Source organism: Hirundo rustica, chromosome 8 (assembly GCF_015227805.2).
Source record: "Hirundo rustica isolate bHirRus1 chromosome 8, bHirRus1.pri.v3, whole genome shotgun sequence".
Taxonomy (NCBI): Eukaryota; Metazoa; Chordata; class Aves; order Passeriformes; family Hirundinidae; genus Hirundo; species Hirundo rustica.
Genome location: NC_053457.1, coordinates 4,177,999 through 4,195,608, shown reverse-complemented (window position 1 = coordinate 4,195,608; position 17,610 = coordinate 4,177,999). Strand labels below are relative to the sequence as shown.

The 17,610-nt window shown below is 48.0% G+C and overlaps 1 protein-coding gene across 6 annotated transcripts in view; it reads right to left on the bottom strand.

Annotated features, from left to right (window-relative positions):
• The window catches only part of PRKG1 (protein kinase cGMP-dependent 1), a 375,433-nt gene that overhangs the window by 80,316 nt on the left and 277,507 nt on the right, over positions 1-17,610 (bottom strand). For all 6 annotated transcript variants that reach the window (XM_040070860.2, XM_040070863.2, XM_040070862.2 and 3 more), the window contains 2 exons: positions 11,853-11,930; positions 7,929-8,023 (listed from right to left, as the gene is read on the bottom strand). In XM_040070860.2, the coding sequence (XP_039926794.1) occupies positions 7,929-8,023; positions 11,853-11,930 (173 nt within the window). The remainder of the gene's footprint in view (positions 1-7,928; positions 8,024-11,852; positions 11,931-17,610) is intronic.

Below are 17,610 nucleotides of genomic sequence, written 5' to 3'. Positions count from 1 at the left end.
AGTTCATGGAGTTCCAGCTGCCTCACCATGGGCAGGGACCCCTTCCAGAGATCTTCACAAGTCAATAAATGTGCCAGAAAATGTAAAGACAGTAGAGGAAAATTGGCTTCACCTGGCTTGTTGCCACATGTATAATCTGAGACACCAGACTCTAAAAATCAACAAGTCAACTACACATCTGAGAACTCGGAGGCATCGCCTCGAGCAGCAGATGGCTCATCCAAAAAAAAAAAAACAATCCCCAAACAAGCCCCAGCCTTCTGTGGCAATTAGTGCCACACTTTAAAGTGGCTGAAGGAAGATCTTAAAACTGACTGAGGATATTCAACCCAGCGAGGATCATACATGACTGAAGCTGCAGCTCCGGTTCAGGATGTTGGTCAGGATTAATTCTGGGTGCTGGGAATGCCACGCTTAGATGGAGCTTTGGTAGAATCCATTCTGTGTTGTGATTTTAGGCAGCAAGAGCAAATAGTATCAATTCATTCCTGCTGGAAAAGCAGAAAATAAACTGCTCCTCAGGAGTCCCAGTGCAGTGCTCTCAAGCAGGATGCTGTGGGAGCCAGCACTTCTTGCTGTGCCCTCTGGTCCTTTCCAGATCATTCCTTCATACGTTGGCAAAAAAAGGGCAGAGAGGGAAGGCCCAGAATCATGGAAATCAGCACAGAATTCTGGAATGGTTTGGGTTGGGACCTTAAAGCTCATCTTGTTCCCACCTTCTGACACGTGCAGGGACACCTTCCACTATCCCACGGTGTGCCAAGCCTTGGACACTTCCAGACCATGCCAGGATTATGCTTTTTAGGGATTCTACAACTTCCCTGGGCACTCTGTTCCAATGCTTTACAACCCTTTTGGGGAATAAATTCTTCCTGATGTTCAGCCTGACCCTCCCCAGGCCATTTCCTCTTCTCCTACTGCTTGGTACCTGGGAGAAGGGCCTGACTTGGAGAAAGCGAAGCAAATCCATCATGCTTGTAATACTGGAATTAAACAAACCACAAAGGGCCTGATGGCAATTCCACCATCTTGCAATCATAAACCCCCTCCCTCTGTGCTTGAGCCGAGGGTCTCGAGGCCAGGCCACCCCAACAGCAGCCTGGGCAGGGCAGGGCCACGTTTTCCACCATTTAATTGAATTTCTGCCGTGGGGTGCCCTCAGGAGATCAGTCAGCTCCAAGGCCCAGCTGCCACCTCCCGAGCCATCCCTGCAGAGGAGCTCCAGCCCTGAGGGGAGCAGATGGTGACACTGTCCCAGTGTCACTTTGCCTCCCCACTTGCAGCTGTCCCAGCTTTGGCGCTCCCACTCTCCAAAGCCTCTGGGAGGGTTTTGTTTCAGGGAATTGCCAACAGCTTTCCCAAAGCCTGGAAAAGCTTCCTGTGCCTCAGGGCGAAGGATCTGAACCTATCAGGGCTCCCATCTCCCTGGCAGGGAAAGGGAAATAAAGGCTGAAATATCTTCTGAGATCACTCAGTGCTTGCAAGAAGTGTAAAAAGCATCTGAGATAATGGATGACAAAAATTCCAGCCAGTCCTTGGAGACCACGTCTGGGATCTGCAGTCCATGGGATATGCACAGAGCCTGGTGTTGGGAAACGGGAAAAACACCCTGGATTTAGCACCAGAGATGGCAAAAATGCTTCTCAAGGTGCCAGAGTTAGAAGGTTGGGTTTGTTCATTCTTTTGGGGTTGTTTTCTCCATTCTCCTGCACATCAATACTTGAAGCACTGCCTCCATTTTATGGTGGCCTCTACATATGGGTACATCTCCATCTCCTTGGAGCTCCTGGCTGGAAAATTGCATTGCTCTGCATTATCCTGGACTGCATTCCTACCCGGTGGCTGCTTTTAATTCCCTCTTCTACTCTCCCAAACTGGGCTGCAATGGGAATAGGGAATGACCCAGCACTGCAACCAAGGAATGGCTTCATGCCAAGAGGAATCACCCAGGAGGGAACCTTCCCTCATGGTCCTTCCACCCCACAGCCCACTTTTCCAGCCTTTTCCATCACAAATTCCATCTGCTTTCCTACATTAGAATTTTGTTGCTTTCCAAGCCCTTTCCCAACACTTCTTGGCGGTTAGAAACCTTTTCCCAAAAACACACGGATTGCAACAGAAGGAGCTGTGGTTCTCCCTGAAGAAATAGGAATTACAAGAGGATTTTCCTATTTTTATCTTACAGGATAAATGTATCTTTTATTCATATACGTCTCTCTAGAAATGTCACCCTGAGATGAGATTCCTGCCACATCTACACTTGTGTGCCTGCCTCTGTGTCCCAGAGTGACAAATATTCCCAATGCTCCATCCCACTCTCTTTTCCCTGGAAAATTCAGGACAATGAGGTTCACAGGGCAGCAGATGGGAAGGTTTTAGTGGGAGCAGGAGATGGCAAGGAAGGTGTCCCATGAAAGTGGAATATAACCCTCATTATTCCTGGGAGGTTCAGCTCAAGGACATTGGAAAAGGATTCAGCCCATAAAAACTGCAGAGCATAAAGTGGAAAAAATGGGGTGGGGGGGAAAGAGGGGGGGGGGGAGGTGTGAAAGCTCCTTCCCAGAACAGCCAAGAAACCTGAAAAAAGCTGGAGAGGACAAGAAAGGAGAGAGCAGGGAAGCAAGGCGGGGCACCCCAAAGGCTTCCAGGTTTGGGTTATGACGTTTTTAAGGAAACACAATTTGTTTCATTTATTCCCTGGGAAAAGGAGCAATGGAAAGGTCAGGTCAGTCCAGCAGTGGCATCACTGAAGGACACAGAAGGAAAGTAGGAATTAGAGCAGAGGAGCAGGAGTGGGGTGATCCCAGCACCTCTTGCAGAGTTAATAGAGATTTAATAAAAAACAATGAATTTTGGAATCTGACTCAAGAAAAAACCCTCTATAAGAAAAAGAAACCAAGTCCTACTTTCAATGATGCCTCTTTCTCAGCCTTTAAAGAAGCTTTTGTCATTAAATTCAGCTCCAACAATAATTCCTGAATAAAGAGAGCTCTGACATCACCAGCTGCAATCCGGATGGGAATGTTCCTGATTTGATATTTCCCACGTGCATTCCCATGCTTTTCTGGTCGCTGATGCCAACATCCATCACAGCAATTTCCCACTACTCCAGGTGGGAAATAAGGTATCAGTTTTCTGGAATCGTCAACACAAACTTGTGACATTTCCTACCCATACCCATGGATATTGTTTTATTGTTATTATCAGGGCACAAATCATGCCCCAGGGACATGGGGGAGGTAGAAGAGATCTGATTTCTGTGATTTAGGGAAAATAACTACCAGAGGTGGAGATGTAAATGGGAAATAGCATAATTTTCTTGGAAGTAGATGTGTTGTCCCACGAGAAACAGCAACCAACATTCTCATTTTCAGATCATCGAGAATTTAAAAGAAAAACAGATATAAATCAGTCCCAACAGCTCAGTTATCACTGCTGAGGTCACCAGGGCACAGCACATCCTGCGCAACCCAAGGACCACAATTCCTGCACCCCCTACAAACACATTTTGCAAAGAATCAATCAAAAAATGTGTATTTTACAAATGTGCCTTTACAAAGCAGCAGGATGAGGGGAGGGCCTGGGGACTCAGGGTGTCAAACAGGAGCTTCCTCCAGCAGTTCCATATATGAGCTGACCTGCCATGACCGTGATGGAGGGACAGCTTCCCAAATTCCCACACCTTTTCCACATGTCATGCCTTAAAATAATTCATACAAGTCACAGGGAGCCCAGCGGGCACCCGGTGCCCCCTCCGTGCTCCAGCAGGGCCATCCCAGAGCCCAGGGCACAGCACTGTGCGCACACAGCTCTGCAGCAGCCGCAGGGAGGAGCCCCCCCAGGCCGTGTGGACAATGTGCTCAGGGCCGGGCAGCGCCCAGGGAAGAAGCTGTGCCTCCCGTGCCGGGGCAATCGCTGGGCTCAGGCCCTGCCCGTGGCTGCGGTGCCATTGCCGGGCCCCCGCGGCAGAGCCTGGGCCCTGCTGGGAGCCCTCCCTGCACACAGGGACACCCAGGGCTCAGGGCCCCTCTCGCCTGGGGCTCCTCTCCAGGCTGAACAGCCCCAGCTCCCTCGGCCTTTCCCGGGCACCCGCATGCTCCGGGCCCTTCCTCGGCTGCGCAGCCTCCGCTGGCCCCGCTCCAGGAGCTCCCTGGCCCCGCTGTGCTGAGGAGCCCGAGCTGGACACAGCGCTCCAGAGGTGCCTCCGGGGCTGGCCACAGGGGCACCATCGCTCCCTGCCCTGCTGCCAGTGCTCCTCCTGCTGCCCCCAGCGTCCCCTTGGCCTCCTTGGCCCCAGGACACTCTGCTGCCCCAGGGACAGCTCGGTGTCCCCCAGGACCCCCAGGACACTCTGCTGCCCCAGGGACAGCTCGGTGTCCCCCTGGACCCCCAGGACACTCTGCTGCCCCAGGGACAGCTCGGTGTCCCCCAGGACCCCCAGGACACTCTGCTGCCCAGGGACAGCTCGGTGTCCCCCAGGACCCCCAGGACACTCTGCTGCCCCAGGGACAGCTCGGTGTCCCCCCGGACCCCCAGGACACTCTGCTGCCCCAGGGACAGCTCGGTGTCCCCCAGGACCCCCAGGACACTCTGCTGCCCCAGGGACAGCTCGGTGTCCCCCAGGACCCCCAGGACACTCTGCTGCCCCAGGGACAGCTCGGTGTCCCCCAGGACCCCCAGGGCACTCTGCTGCCCCAGGGACAGCTCGGTGTCCCCCAGGTGCTTCCCCACAGAACAAATAACTTCCTTATTTCCCAGGAGAGCCCGCATGGGCAAATGAACAAACTCAACGGTTTTCAGAATAAAACAGCATTAAAATTCTCTTCCTAGAAATGCAATAAGACAGCCTTAAAATTGTCATGGGTTTAGTACAGTTTCTTTTTCCATTCTTTTAGTGTGTGTTAATAAAACTATTTGTTCATTTTAATGGCTGAGCCTGCTTTGCTTTTCTTCTACTCTCTCCCACAGAAAAAGAGTGAGTACTAAGACCAAAATTTAGTAAACGTGAAACCACTACATTACCAGCTGTTGTTTTCATGCTATAACACAAAATACGTTTGTTACAACTTTGTGCTATTCCTGTAGGTTTAAATCATCCATATTCCTATTGCTTTTTTCAGTAGGATACACCCTCACATTTATTTTTATACATATATACATCCAATGGACACACATATGCTATGGAAGCTCTTTCTCAGCTTCAGCTTAGGCTACTCACCCATATTTTTCCTCTTTTGCCACTGCCCAGGAGTGTTAAGGGATCCCCTTTTTAAAAAGCAAAGCACTCACCTTAAAATCCCAGCTGGACCTCAAGACTTGGCCAGTTTGGCCAAAGCCTTATGAACCAAATTATGAATATTTCTACCAAACCCCTCCCTCTCCACACCACCTCTGCAAATATCAGCCCCCTGCCCTGGGCCCCTGCTCCAGGTGCAGAACTCCTCCTGAACCCCAAAACCAGATGAAACCCACATCACTCAAACCACTAGCCCTGCGTAAATCCAATACATGATGCAATATGCAGCAGGAAGGAGTCATCCATGGAATCCCAGACTGGTTTGGGTTGGAAGGGACCTCAAAGCCCACCCCATTCCACCCCCTGCCTTCAGCAGGGGACTTCTTCCACTATCCCAGGGTGCTCAGAACCCTCATTTTCCCATAGGCTTGTTCTCTGTCCTCTTTTCTTCGCCCATCATTTTCTGTCTCAAGACTCCCTGCCACAGGCTTAAACCTCATTTTCCATCCGATGGGATGGATGGCTGCTCCCAAAATATCCCTCTGGAAGGGGCTGTGGCATGCTCCAGATGTTCTGCAGCAAGATCCAGCTGTGTGAGGCCAGCGAGGCAGCACCCCCTAATTTATCAGCCAGTTTTAGTCCCTGAGCCACACTGAGTTATTCACATTGAGTTATTACTGAGTTATGCATTGAGTTATCTCCCCACGCTGATTTGAAGGAACTTTACTTCCCTGCTGATAGAAACAATTATTGTAACCAGCCCTATCAAATGTTTTCTTTACAACGAAGAAAACAACACCTGATTGTGGAGCACCCTAAATTATGTCGTGCCAGACTGCAAATTATCCATCTGCTGCCTCCAATTAGCCAGGAAGGTACGAGGGGCCTGGGAGAGGATGTGGATCATCATTTCATGACTTGTTCTGACGGTGTGCAATGGGATACTGGGAACTAATGGGTGCCATCTGCTGTGGGCATGGAAAATGGGATAATCCAGATCAGCCCCTGATGGCTCTGTCAGGGACATATTGCTGGGAGGGATTTGTTATCCCGGCTCCTGCTGGGCTGCGTTTCTGCGTTATTTTCTGTCCTAATGAAGAAATGATTTGTAGCTGTTGTTTTACTCTACACACATGAAATACCAGGTTTCAATAAAGTGTCTGCAAGGTCCATTCCAACCCAAATCATTCTGGGATTCCAAGTATTGCTAAGGCCTTGGTAAAGTCTTAAAAAATTAATCAAAGATAAAAAAGGAAAGAAAATTAAGTATAAATTCCATTTTATCTCAAGCTCTCAGCCATAGCTCTATTTTAGAGCAGTGGAATAATCCTAAAAGTTTCCCAGGTGGTCAAACAGGAATGTCTCACACAATCCTGACAGAAACTCATTACTTAGCGATTTATTGAGCTACCAAATGTTTACGTTACAATATTTTCACATTATTCCATTTAAATCTCCCTGTAAGACTCCTGTAATTATCAGCAAACTGGAGGCATGGTTCTGGAGGAATCCCACCTCTCTAGCAAAAAAAAAAAAAAAAAAATTATCACAGAATGGTTTGGGTGGGAAGGGACCTTAAAGCCCATCCAGCCACCCCTGCCATGGGCAGGGACACCTTCCACTGTCCCAGGCTGCTCCAAGCCCCAGTGTCCAACTTGGCCTTGGACACTGCCAGGGATGGCAGGATTGTGCTTTCCCTGCATGCTGAGAATGTCCTCTCAGTAATGAGGTTTCCATTTCTATATTGATTATTCAAATATATGCAGACAAGTATTGTAAATTAACCAGTCTCAAACTTCTCTATTTAAAATGCCAAGGAATTCCCACCGTGGGGATGCTCCATGTCACCAGAGCCATGCAGGGATGGAATCAAAATCAGGATATTTGTTCAGTAAACACAGCATTTTGTAATTATGGTAGAGATTCATGGACTTGAGGTTTGTGCTCGATACATCTCTGGTTGCCAAGAAGTGCCAGGAAATTCAGCCTTCAAACATTCTACCACCTTGTATTTGGGAGAAGGGTGGTAGAGGAGGGATTGACCAGATCACCACAGCATCCCAAAAAATGCCCAAGAGCTCTGGCCTCCAGATAAACCCCCAGGAAAGGATGTTTGTCCATGATGATGAATGAGCGCCCCAAATTCCTGCTTTAATAAAACCTGTTGTTATAATAAACACCTGTTGAACGTGGATTTGCAGCTCCTCTCCTTTTAGCTCATCCCCAAAAGAAAATGCTTATATAAAAGTGCTCACTCACATCCAATTTCCACCTCCAAAATCCCACATAAATACAGCAGTGCAATTTAAACCCCCCAAACTGCCCTGCTTTCAGCCATCCACCCCATCAGGATGACCACAATTATCCTTTTCCATACAGGAATGACACTCCAGAGCTGCAAAAATCCAACTCTTTGAGCTTCCAATGGATATCTGGGGAAGGAAGCGTTAAGATAAGCTGATTTTTGACGTCCACAAGCAAGTGAAGGTCTACATTTGGCTGCTCAAGTGCAGAACAAGCCCATTTCCCACTGAGGCAGGGCCTCCTTCTAACACAAATCCAGTAACTCCAAAAGAATAAATCCAATAAATCCACTCCCAATCTCTGCCCAAGTGGCCAGAACCTCCTGAAAGCTGCAAAAATCCTAGAGAAAATATCAAAATCCAAGAACTACTTCATAAGGAGCACTTACCCTTGGAGGGCTTTTTCTCCAAACCAATCCCCCTTCCCCAGAGTGCGGAGAAAGACGGGATCTTCACTGGGAGAGTCCTCCCGGGTAACGTTCACCTGTGGAAAAGCCAAAACCCCACGGGATTCAGGGAACTCTTAATTAACAACTAAAACCTCTTTGTTCAGAGGGGAATTTGTCACCTCCTGGATCTCTCAGGAAAGGCTCCTCTGGGAACAATGTAATTCCCCAGAGTCATGCACTTTTCCCTTGGCATCGAAAGCCAACCATCCAAGAAAATGAGCAGTGATTTTTCCTACCATTCCTGCAAAAACACACAGCTCTGGATTTTTGGGAACGTTTTTAACTCTAAATGTGGAGTTGGCTGCACAAGCACAGACACAGGAGAATGAAATTCCAAAAACTTGCTGTGTATCCATCAGACACACGGCCTAAGCTTCCACTAGCCTTGTTCCACGTGATTCCCAGCATTCCCAAGTTCCCTGAAGGGACAGGAATAACACAAGTCACCACCATTTGGACACAACTGAAGTGAACCAGTTCGAGGCATTGCAGGATGAAGGGTGGCTCTGCTCTCTCTCCAGTTCAGGGAGGGGACAACTCCAGCTGGAGCAGAAATCAAATCTTTCCATCTTTTTAACCAGAGCTTTTGCACGTGGAAATTCCCAAAGCCAAAAGGTGGGATGTCAGGCACATCCTTTGGGATTCAGTGATATCCTGGTGTAATTTCCCTATTAAATTTATGCTCGTTGGCTGCACCTTCTCCCAGCTCTTTAAGGGGTGGCAGAAGCAGTGGGTTTGAGAGGTTAATGAGCAGCACACGGCACTGAACACCTGCACTGCCTCATGGAATGGTAGGGAATGTGGGCTGGATGAGCCAGGAACACCCCTGGACAAACAGAGGGAACTTCAATGCAGATTGCAGCCCTTTTCCCATGACTACCACTGATCCCAAGCAAAGAGTGTTCAGGGATTAGGACAGCGTGACTTCTACGAGGTTCAAAAGCTCCGAGCCAGCCTCCAGTGGGGAACCTGCATTAAACTGGTGCCACATTGTGGATTTTAAAGGGAAAATGGTGGAAAATGGCACAGCAAGCCCCATGCTGCTTCTGGATAAAGGCAAAGGATGGAGCAGCAGCATTTCCAGCTGAAGGGAATGAGCCATTTCCATCCATGATTATTGCACAGATTCCTGCACACAGCATGTTTGGAAATCACTTTGATTTCTGCTTGGTAGGACTTGAGGAAACAAGGTAAAATTAATACATTGAAGGAGCTCATGGGTGGGGTCAGGTGGACTGGATGGAGCTGACAGGGAAAAAGAGCAAAAGGAATTTGGTCCTAAAGGAATTATCAATGGAGGAAAGGCTGGAAGAAAACAGAGCAGAAGTCTTCTCAGTATTTCTGAGAGGAGTGATGGGCTCAGAAATGTAAAAAATTATCTCTGCTAATTTCAGCCTGGGGAAGAGAAGGCTCCAGGGAGACCTTAGAGCAGAATTCCAGGACCTAAAGGTACAAGAGAGGGACTTGGGACAAAGGATGGAGGGACAGGGAATGACTTCCCACTGCCAGAGGGCAGGGATGGGTAGGATATTGGGAAGGAATTGTTCCCTGGCAGGGTGGGCAGGCAGGGTGCCCAGAGCAGCTGTGGCTGACCCTGGATCCCTGGAAGTGTGCAAGGCCAGGTTGGACTTTGGGGCTTGGAGCAGCCTGGGATAATGGAAGGTGTCCCTGCCCATGTCAGGGGTGGCGCTGGAAAGGCTTTAAGTTCCTTTCAATCCAAACCATTCCATGATTCTGTATCCCTCCAGACACTCCAACGTGACAGGCAAGGCAGATGTTCCCTAAGGAGCTCTTCCTGAACCTGCTCACGCTGACTGCAGACACTGCAGGTGTGCTCCCAGGATTTTCCTGGCTTACTGAGCTGGCTGGGTCAAGTTTTACCACAGGACAGGGGAGGAGAGGTGCTCCAGCTTCAGCAGGTGCCAGGCAGAACACGCTGGCTCTAAAATCCCATGTTTTATTACCATTTTTTCTGTGTTTCACTGCTGAGGCTCTGTCTCGGGCTGTACCCTTAGATGGATTATTAAATCCATCCTAAACCAGGCATTAAAATTAAACTCTCTCCAGCTCCATCCATCCATCGGCCACTGGTGTCTCTTTTCCAAAGCAATAAGCCTGGAAAACTGGCCAGGATTTAACTGTCCCTGTGGGAATTTCTGTCAAGCCATCAGGCTCCAGCTGAGAGTCTGGGAATTTTTTCAGCAAGTCCCCGTGCCTTGTTTTATTTTAGCTCCCTTTTTCTGGCCAGCAGCTGTCACAGCAAGATAAAGGAGCAGTGGCCAGGGACAAAGCCAAGGAGCTGCTCCAGGAGGAGTCCAGGACTCTGGAGCAATGGCCAAGGCCATGGGAGGTCTTCTGTGTGAGGGTTAAAGGCTGCAGGCCAACAACTGGGATTTGGTTTGTACATTTCTTTGTAGATTGAGGACACGCTGGAATGAGGAGCCATGGAGTTGCTCCCAGGGCTGGAGCCCCTCTGGAGTCGGGGTGGGAGAGCTGGGGGTGCTCACCTGGAGAAGAGAAGGATCCAGGGAGGTCTCAGAGTCCCTGCCAGGGCCTAAAGGGGCTCCAGGAGAGCTGGAGAGGGATCTGGGGACAAGGGATGGAGGGACAGGACACAGGGAATGGCTTCCCACTGCCAGAGGACAGGGATGGATGGGATATTGGGAAGGAATTGTTCCCTGGGAGGGTGGGCAGGCCCTGGCACAGGGTGCCCAGAGCAGCTGTGGCTGCCCCTGGATCCCTGGCAGTGCCCAAGGCCAGGCTGGACTTTGGAGCTTGGAGCAGCCTGGGACAGTGGAAGGTGTCCCTGCCCATGGCAGGGTGGCACTGGATGGGCTTTGAGGTCCCTTCCACCCAGGCCATTCCAGGATTCTGTGCTGCTGGGACGGGATGGGATGGGATCCACCTGACCCAGCAGAGCAAAAGCCTCAGTGGCCAACACAGCTCCAAACACTCGGCGTGGGAGGGAGATGCACCATCCCAATATTTTTGCCCATGAAAAAATGGCAAAAGAAAAAGGATTTAAAGCTTGGCTCATGATTGTCCAGATTCTGGGAAAAGACAGAAAATTATTTCTGAGTGAAGGGAAGTGAAAGGACATCAAACCAACAAACTTGGATTTCTGCAGGCTGTAATTAACTTCATTTCAAAAACTTCTTTGTGACATTCTTATCGATCTGAAAAAGATCATTTTTTTTGCCTTGCAAAGAAGACTGACTCCCAGAAAGTGGAAGACGATGGTGGAAAAGAAGTTGGCAAATTACTGTGTATTCCCTCCAAAATCTCCATCCTGCTACGTGGAAAGAAGCCAAGTGTCTCTCAAGTGTATTAGGCAGGCTAAAAAAACTATAAATAATTGTTGAATAGAAGGAAAAAACTTGGTCTATAAAATTCCATCAGCATTTTATGGGAAAAGAAGTCAAAAATACTTTCCCTGTGGGCAATGGAAGAGAAACTTTGACCTTTTTTTCCCCCCGTGGAGAGAGCTCAGACATCCCTGCCTTTCTATTATTTGGAGAAGCTGGGAAGAAAGAGCCATGGGAATGAAGCCTGGAAGCCAGCCTTGGAAAGGGGAATGCTTAGCAAAGAAATCATGGAGTATTGTAGAATTTATTTCAAAGAAATTGAGTTTTGTGGTCGTTTACACAGAGACTCAACAACAGTTTCCACCCCAGAGGGTTCCCTGGGAGCACCTGTGCAAACCAGCAGGGGATTTCGTTTCCGGCCCTTCAGGCACCTCTTCCTTCCTGACCCAGCCAAGGACCTCCATTAAATGTCAAGAGCTGACACATTTGTGCCTCAGGAGAGGAGAGAGACTGGAGTGGGATTTTGGGAGCCTCTTGCCCTGGGAAGGTGTGAACTCACCTTTCCTTTGCTGATTATAAAGAAGGTGTCCCCTCGAGCCCCTTGGCGGATGATGTACTCTCCACTCTCGTAGTGAGTCTGCAAGAGGGAAAGGAAGCAAATGAAGATGAACAAATGAAAGCACGGCCTGCTCTCCAGCCTGTGTTCTGGCAGCTTTGCAAGAACATCACCCCAGACCCCTTTAATCCCAGCCTGGCATTGGCTGTGACTTAAAGATTGTCCTGTGGTAAGGAACAGAATCATTATGGAAGCACTCGTGGTTTGCCCATTTTTCTTCCGGCTGTGCTGGTGCCAGCCTGTGCCCAGATAAATTATCCTCACAGCCTAAATCCATTTTTAGCACATCAACAAGACAGAGGAATTTCCAATAGGGAATACATTACACGAACTAAACTGCAATAAGAAGTCTGGTGTAAAAATTTTCTTTGTTTGTTTGTTTGTTTTTGTGGTGGTTTTAGTGGTTTTCCAGCTTTGCCAGTAAGGGCTTTATTCAGCAAATAAGTTTTACTTTTCTCCTGTTATTACAGTAGTTTAATCTGTCCATTTTTGCCTTATTTTATGGAATAGTCCTTGCTAAATTCATGTCACAGCTTATCAGTGCTGGCATATAAACATGTTAGGATACTTTCATCCCTTGTGTCACCCCATCAAAAGCAACATGCATTTATACATCACCAAAACACCCAATTATTTTCTAAATCAAGACTTTCAACTGATATTTAGACTCCCCCAAACCTTGGCATTTTCATCCCAGATGCTCTGCCCCTGCAAATTCAACCAACAGCAAGCTGGTGGATGCCAAGAGCTTCCCATCCAACCTCTCCAGCATCTCCCTTGGGATAAATTTCTGTTGGATTTTTCAACCATGACCGGGAGAGCTGGAGGTATTGGGTATTCTATCCCAGCCCAAATTTGGGACAAAATCACCCCAAAAATGCCCTGCACTCACCACCAGATCTTCTAATCCCAAAGTATGTATAAACCAGCAAAGACTGGAGCTAAAATGGGGGAATTAATCCAAATCCTTAGATTTGGTTAAGCTTGAGATGTTTTCTTTCAAGGGTGTTGCATTGACCTGAGTTTGTTTATTTCTCTTTACACCCCTGACTGATAACAGAGCCTCCAGCTTTTCCCATTTTCATGTGCCAGAGTGGAAAGAGGCAGGAAAAAAAAAGAAGACTGAAGGAGACCTAGACACAAAATTGCAGAGTTTACTGCTTGTGTTGGGTGTTTCTGGAGAGCAAAATTAAGGTGCACATTTTTGACCATCCAGGGTGAAATTCGGTGGAAGAGCCTGATTTTAGGAGGTGTTGGGATCAGACCCTTCAAGCAGAATCTTGCAGGCACCCAAAAATCTTATTAATGAAAAAACGGAGCTAATGGCTTCCAAATTTACAGCACATGATCCATATTCATTAGATACATTTATGGTATTTTTATGATTTCTGGGCAATTTAACATGAATTGTTCAACTGCTCCCTAAAAGGCCATTTCTGGTCTTGCTCACCAGCTCCCACCAGCACCAACCACTGCAGAACTGAGTCTCAGTCCTGCTGCTGTAACCAATTCGCACCCAAAAGTTCTCCCAACCTTCCAACCCATAAATTCCACACAACCATTCACACCCCTAATTCTTCCCAACCCATGAGTCCTCTCAAACTTCCCACCCACAAATCCGGACCATTCCCATGCATGAGTCTTTGAGTCTTCCCAAACTTCCCACCCAGTACTCTGCCAAAGGAATGGAAGGAATAGAAATTTGAGCTCTAAAGCTGCCTCCCGCTTCAGCGTTATTTTGTCTCTTCTTTTTTAAACTGAGTTCTAATCTAAGCCAAGTCCTTCCAACATTCCAATCACATTCCTCCAGCCCTTCCTTGAGTGCCCAGAGCTTTCATTTCGCTTGACTTGCTCGTCACTGGTGCCTCTTTCCACACCCTTCCTGCCACCCACATCCTCATGTTTATGTATCCCAAGCCACTTCTTTCACAGCTAATTCCACCCGCAATTCGTTGTGCTTGAATCAACCCGTCCTTCCCATCCTTTAGCAATGCTCCTGCTCTTAAATCCTTGTTTTCTAACACAAATCAGCTCACCCATGTGCTTCTCCCTTCTAACGGGACCCTTGCTATCTGTCCAGTCTCAGAGCACCATCCTGGGCAGGCAAAAGCGCCCGAGAGCTCACTCAGGGCACGTGGAAGTGGAAATAGAGACAAGGCCATTGCTTTGAGCCCCACTTGAGAGGTGGTAATAACTCCTCAGGTATTCTAAAGAAGCATTTTGGTAAAAGTTCACAGAATCCCAGAATGAATGAGGTTGGAAAAGACTTCCAAGACCATGGAGTCCACCTTGTGACTCATCCACGCCTTGTCCCCAGCCCAGAGCACTCAGTGCCACCTCCAGCCCTTCCTCGGACACCTCCAGCCATGGGCACTGCAAACCTCCCTGGGCAGCCCCTGCCAAGGCCTGAGCACCCTTTCCATGGAGAAATTCCTGCCCATGTCCAACCTGAGCCTCCCCTGGCCCAGCCTGAGGCCGTTTCCTCTCATCCTGTCCCTCAGCATACAGAGAAGCTGGAATCTTTCACAAAATAGAATTTCCAACCTAAATGGACAAAAGTGAAGCTCTTTCTCCCTTTGAAGACCTCCATCAAGTGCCTCCCATGGTGCAGCTTCTATAAAAGTTTTTTTTTCCTTTACTTCTATTGTAAATTTTACTTAGAATAATTAAAAAAAACCAAACAAAACAGGCAGCACCAAAGGTGGTGGGGGAGGAGGAATGCTCACTCAGCAGGTTTGAGAGGATAAGACATGGATAGGTCTCCATGCCCTGCTCCAGGTACCCCACAGGAGAACTACCATTCTTGTGATATAGTCAGATTCTGCTCTAGAAAAGACAACTATCCCGTTTTATGAAACCCCTCATCCCATGCACAGTGTCGGCGAGTGGACATCGACATTTGAGTGGAGAAATACCCAATGCAAGATCTCTTCAGGAGTGGCTGGATTTTTATGAGACCAACTTATATTGAAAACTGACAAAATTAGGAACAGTGGGGCCCAATCACACCAAGTTTTCTCAATAAGCTCCTTTTTTGAGTGCCGGTGCTCCCCAGGATGAAAATCTCCCACAGACAGAGGACCCAAAGCAACATGCAAACCATCTTTCAGTGACCACCCCAATTCATCCATCTCAGAACAGTTAAATGTGTGATTAATTTCTTTATCCCCAACATACCACATCTCATCTCACCCACCACACAAAAAACCGTCACCTTTGCAATTTCAGACCCTCACATCTGGCTGAGGACTTTGGTCCACTGAGCTTGGTTGATCAGTCACAAACTTCAACTGGAGCTTCTGCTCCCACATACCCCCAAAAATGAGATGTTTGAGAGCCTGACCAGACCTCATGAAGAAACCTTGACCAGGCCGTGTGAAGGAACTTCAGTCAGGCCTCTTGGAGAAACCTTGACTAAAACTGAGATCTCTGAGAGCCAACAAGGCATTGGGGAGAACCTCAAATAAAAAGGAGATCTTTGAGAGCCAAACAGGCCTTGTGGAGAAACCTTGACCAGGCCTCATGGAATAAACCCCAATTAGGCCTCACAGAGAAACCTCAACTGAAAACAAGATGTTTGAGATCCCAACCAGGCCTCATGGAAAAACCTCGACTGAAAACAAGATGTTTGAGATCCCAACCAGGCCTCATGGAAAAACCTCGACTGAAAACAAGATGTTTGAGAGCCTGCCCAGGCCTCGTGGAGAAACCTCCACTGAAAAGGAGACATTTGAGAGCTGACCAGGTCATGTGGAGAAACCTTGACTAAAATTGAGATGTTTGAGAGCCCACTCAGGCCTCATGGAGAAACTTCAACCAGGCCTCACAAAGAAACCTCAATCAGGCCTCGTGGAGAAACCTTGACTAAAAACAAGATGTCAGAGCTGGACCAGGCCTCACAGAGAAACCTCCAGTCTGGAGACCAACCCAACAGTTAAACCTGAGAAGAACCTGATTTTTCCTTTACCTGGATGCCTCTGACTGCCCTGTTTATGCCGAGAATGTTTGGGAAAAGTGGGAAACGGGGCGTTTGGAATGCACCATGACCCACGGCGCCAAAGGTCCCCTCAGGGGAGCAGAGGCACAAAGGCGGCTTTGAAATGAGGACTTCAAAGCCGGAGCTGGGTTTGTACCACAAAAACCAGTGACGGCAGCACGGGGTTGATGACATTTCTCCATGTCCCACCCACTGCATCCAGGGTGTTTTAAAATAAAAATAACTTAAATAGGTTATTTTGCTGGTGCATTAAAAAATATTCATAGAACTGTCAGCAAAACTCCAAGCAAAAGCAGCTTTTAGAAGATTTATTTTTCCTGTTTGGGATTTGCTGCCTTAAACATCCTGAAATGACAACACGCCTGCAAACAAAATAAAATGAAAAAATATACTTACTTGCTAAAAATGCTGCAAACCCAAGCAGGTAAATATCAGTCTTCTGTACTGAACTCCTTAAGAATCACACAGGTTTTGTTTCCCTGTTTTACAGTATGTCCTGCACCCAGGGATTATCTAAAAATGTTGCTCCTTGAAATAACCAGAGGGGAGGATTATGTTTTTGTGGCCCTCTCCTCATTTATCCCTAATTTTTGACACTTAAGACATCTCAATACCCAAGCAGCAGCTTAACTAGAGGGCAGCAAGTGGGAAATTAAAACATGAGGAAGATGCAGTGATGGGGGGTTAACTCATGCTCTTAATTCTACCATAATTATGGAGCACAGAATTGAGTAAGGAGATGAGGAAGGGGACCCAGTTGTGGCCTTCCAGTATCTGAGGGGAGCCTACAAGATGGAAAGAGACTATTTCCAAGGGTCTGGAAGAACAGAACACAGGGAATGGGTTCCTACTATCAGAGGGCAGGGTTAGATGGGATATGGGGAAGGAATTGTTCCCTGGGAGGGTGGGCAGGCCCTGGCACAGGGTGCCCAGAGCAGCTGTGGCTGCCCCTGGATCCCTGGCAGTGTCCAAGGCCAGGCTGGACTTTGGGGCTTGGAGCAGCCTGGGACAGTGGAAGGTGTCCCTGCCCGTGGCAGGGGTGGCACTGGATGGGCTTTGAGGTCCTTTCCTACCCAAACCATTCTGGGATCCTGTGATTTTCATCAATTGGCTCTAACTGAGCTGCAATGTCCTGCAGCAGTGTTTTTGTTTTTCATGCTGATGGATTACAAACTTACTCTTCCTCCTTAGAGATACAGCTCTCGGTTCTCCCACCAGCACTCTGAGAATGCATTTTAGAGCAAAAGCTGTGCTGTGACAGTGACAGGAACCTGTCTCCCTGTCCAAACCTTTTGGGAAATGTTTCCTCTGCAGATTCACTGTGGCTCTTTAATGGACTGTGACAGCACTAAGGGAAACTCCTGGGAATGAGCTGGACACTGGCTGTCTCCTCCAATTGTGGGGCCTTCTGCACTTTATGGGTTGCTTCCAATTCCTGCAAAACCATCCCTGAGCAAGGCTCTTAATACACCTCCCAAAGAAGCTGTTTGTGTTTGGATGCAGCACAGCTTCTGGACTAACACAAATCCTGGAATTTTAGGCTTGGATATAGTTGGGACACATGAGTATTATTGATCCAACTCCCTGGTCCAAGAGTAACTGCTCAAAATTAAGCTATGATTTAAGAGATGACTCCCCACAATGAGTTCATCTGTCCTCGACAGAGGTTGTATCAAGATAAAATCTGCATTATATCAAGATATA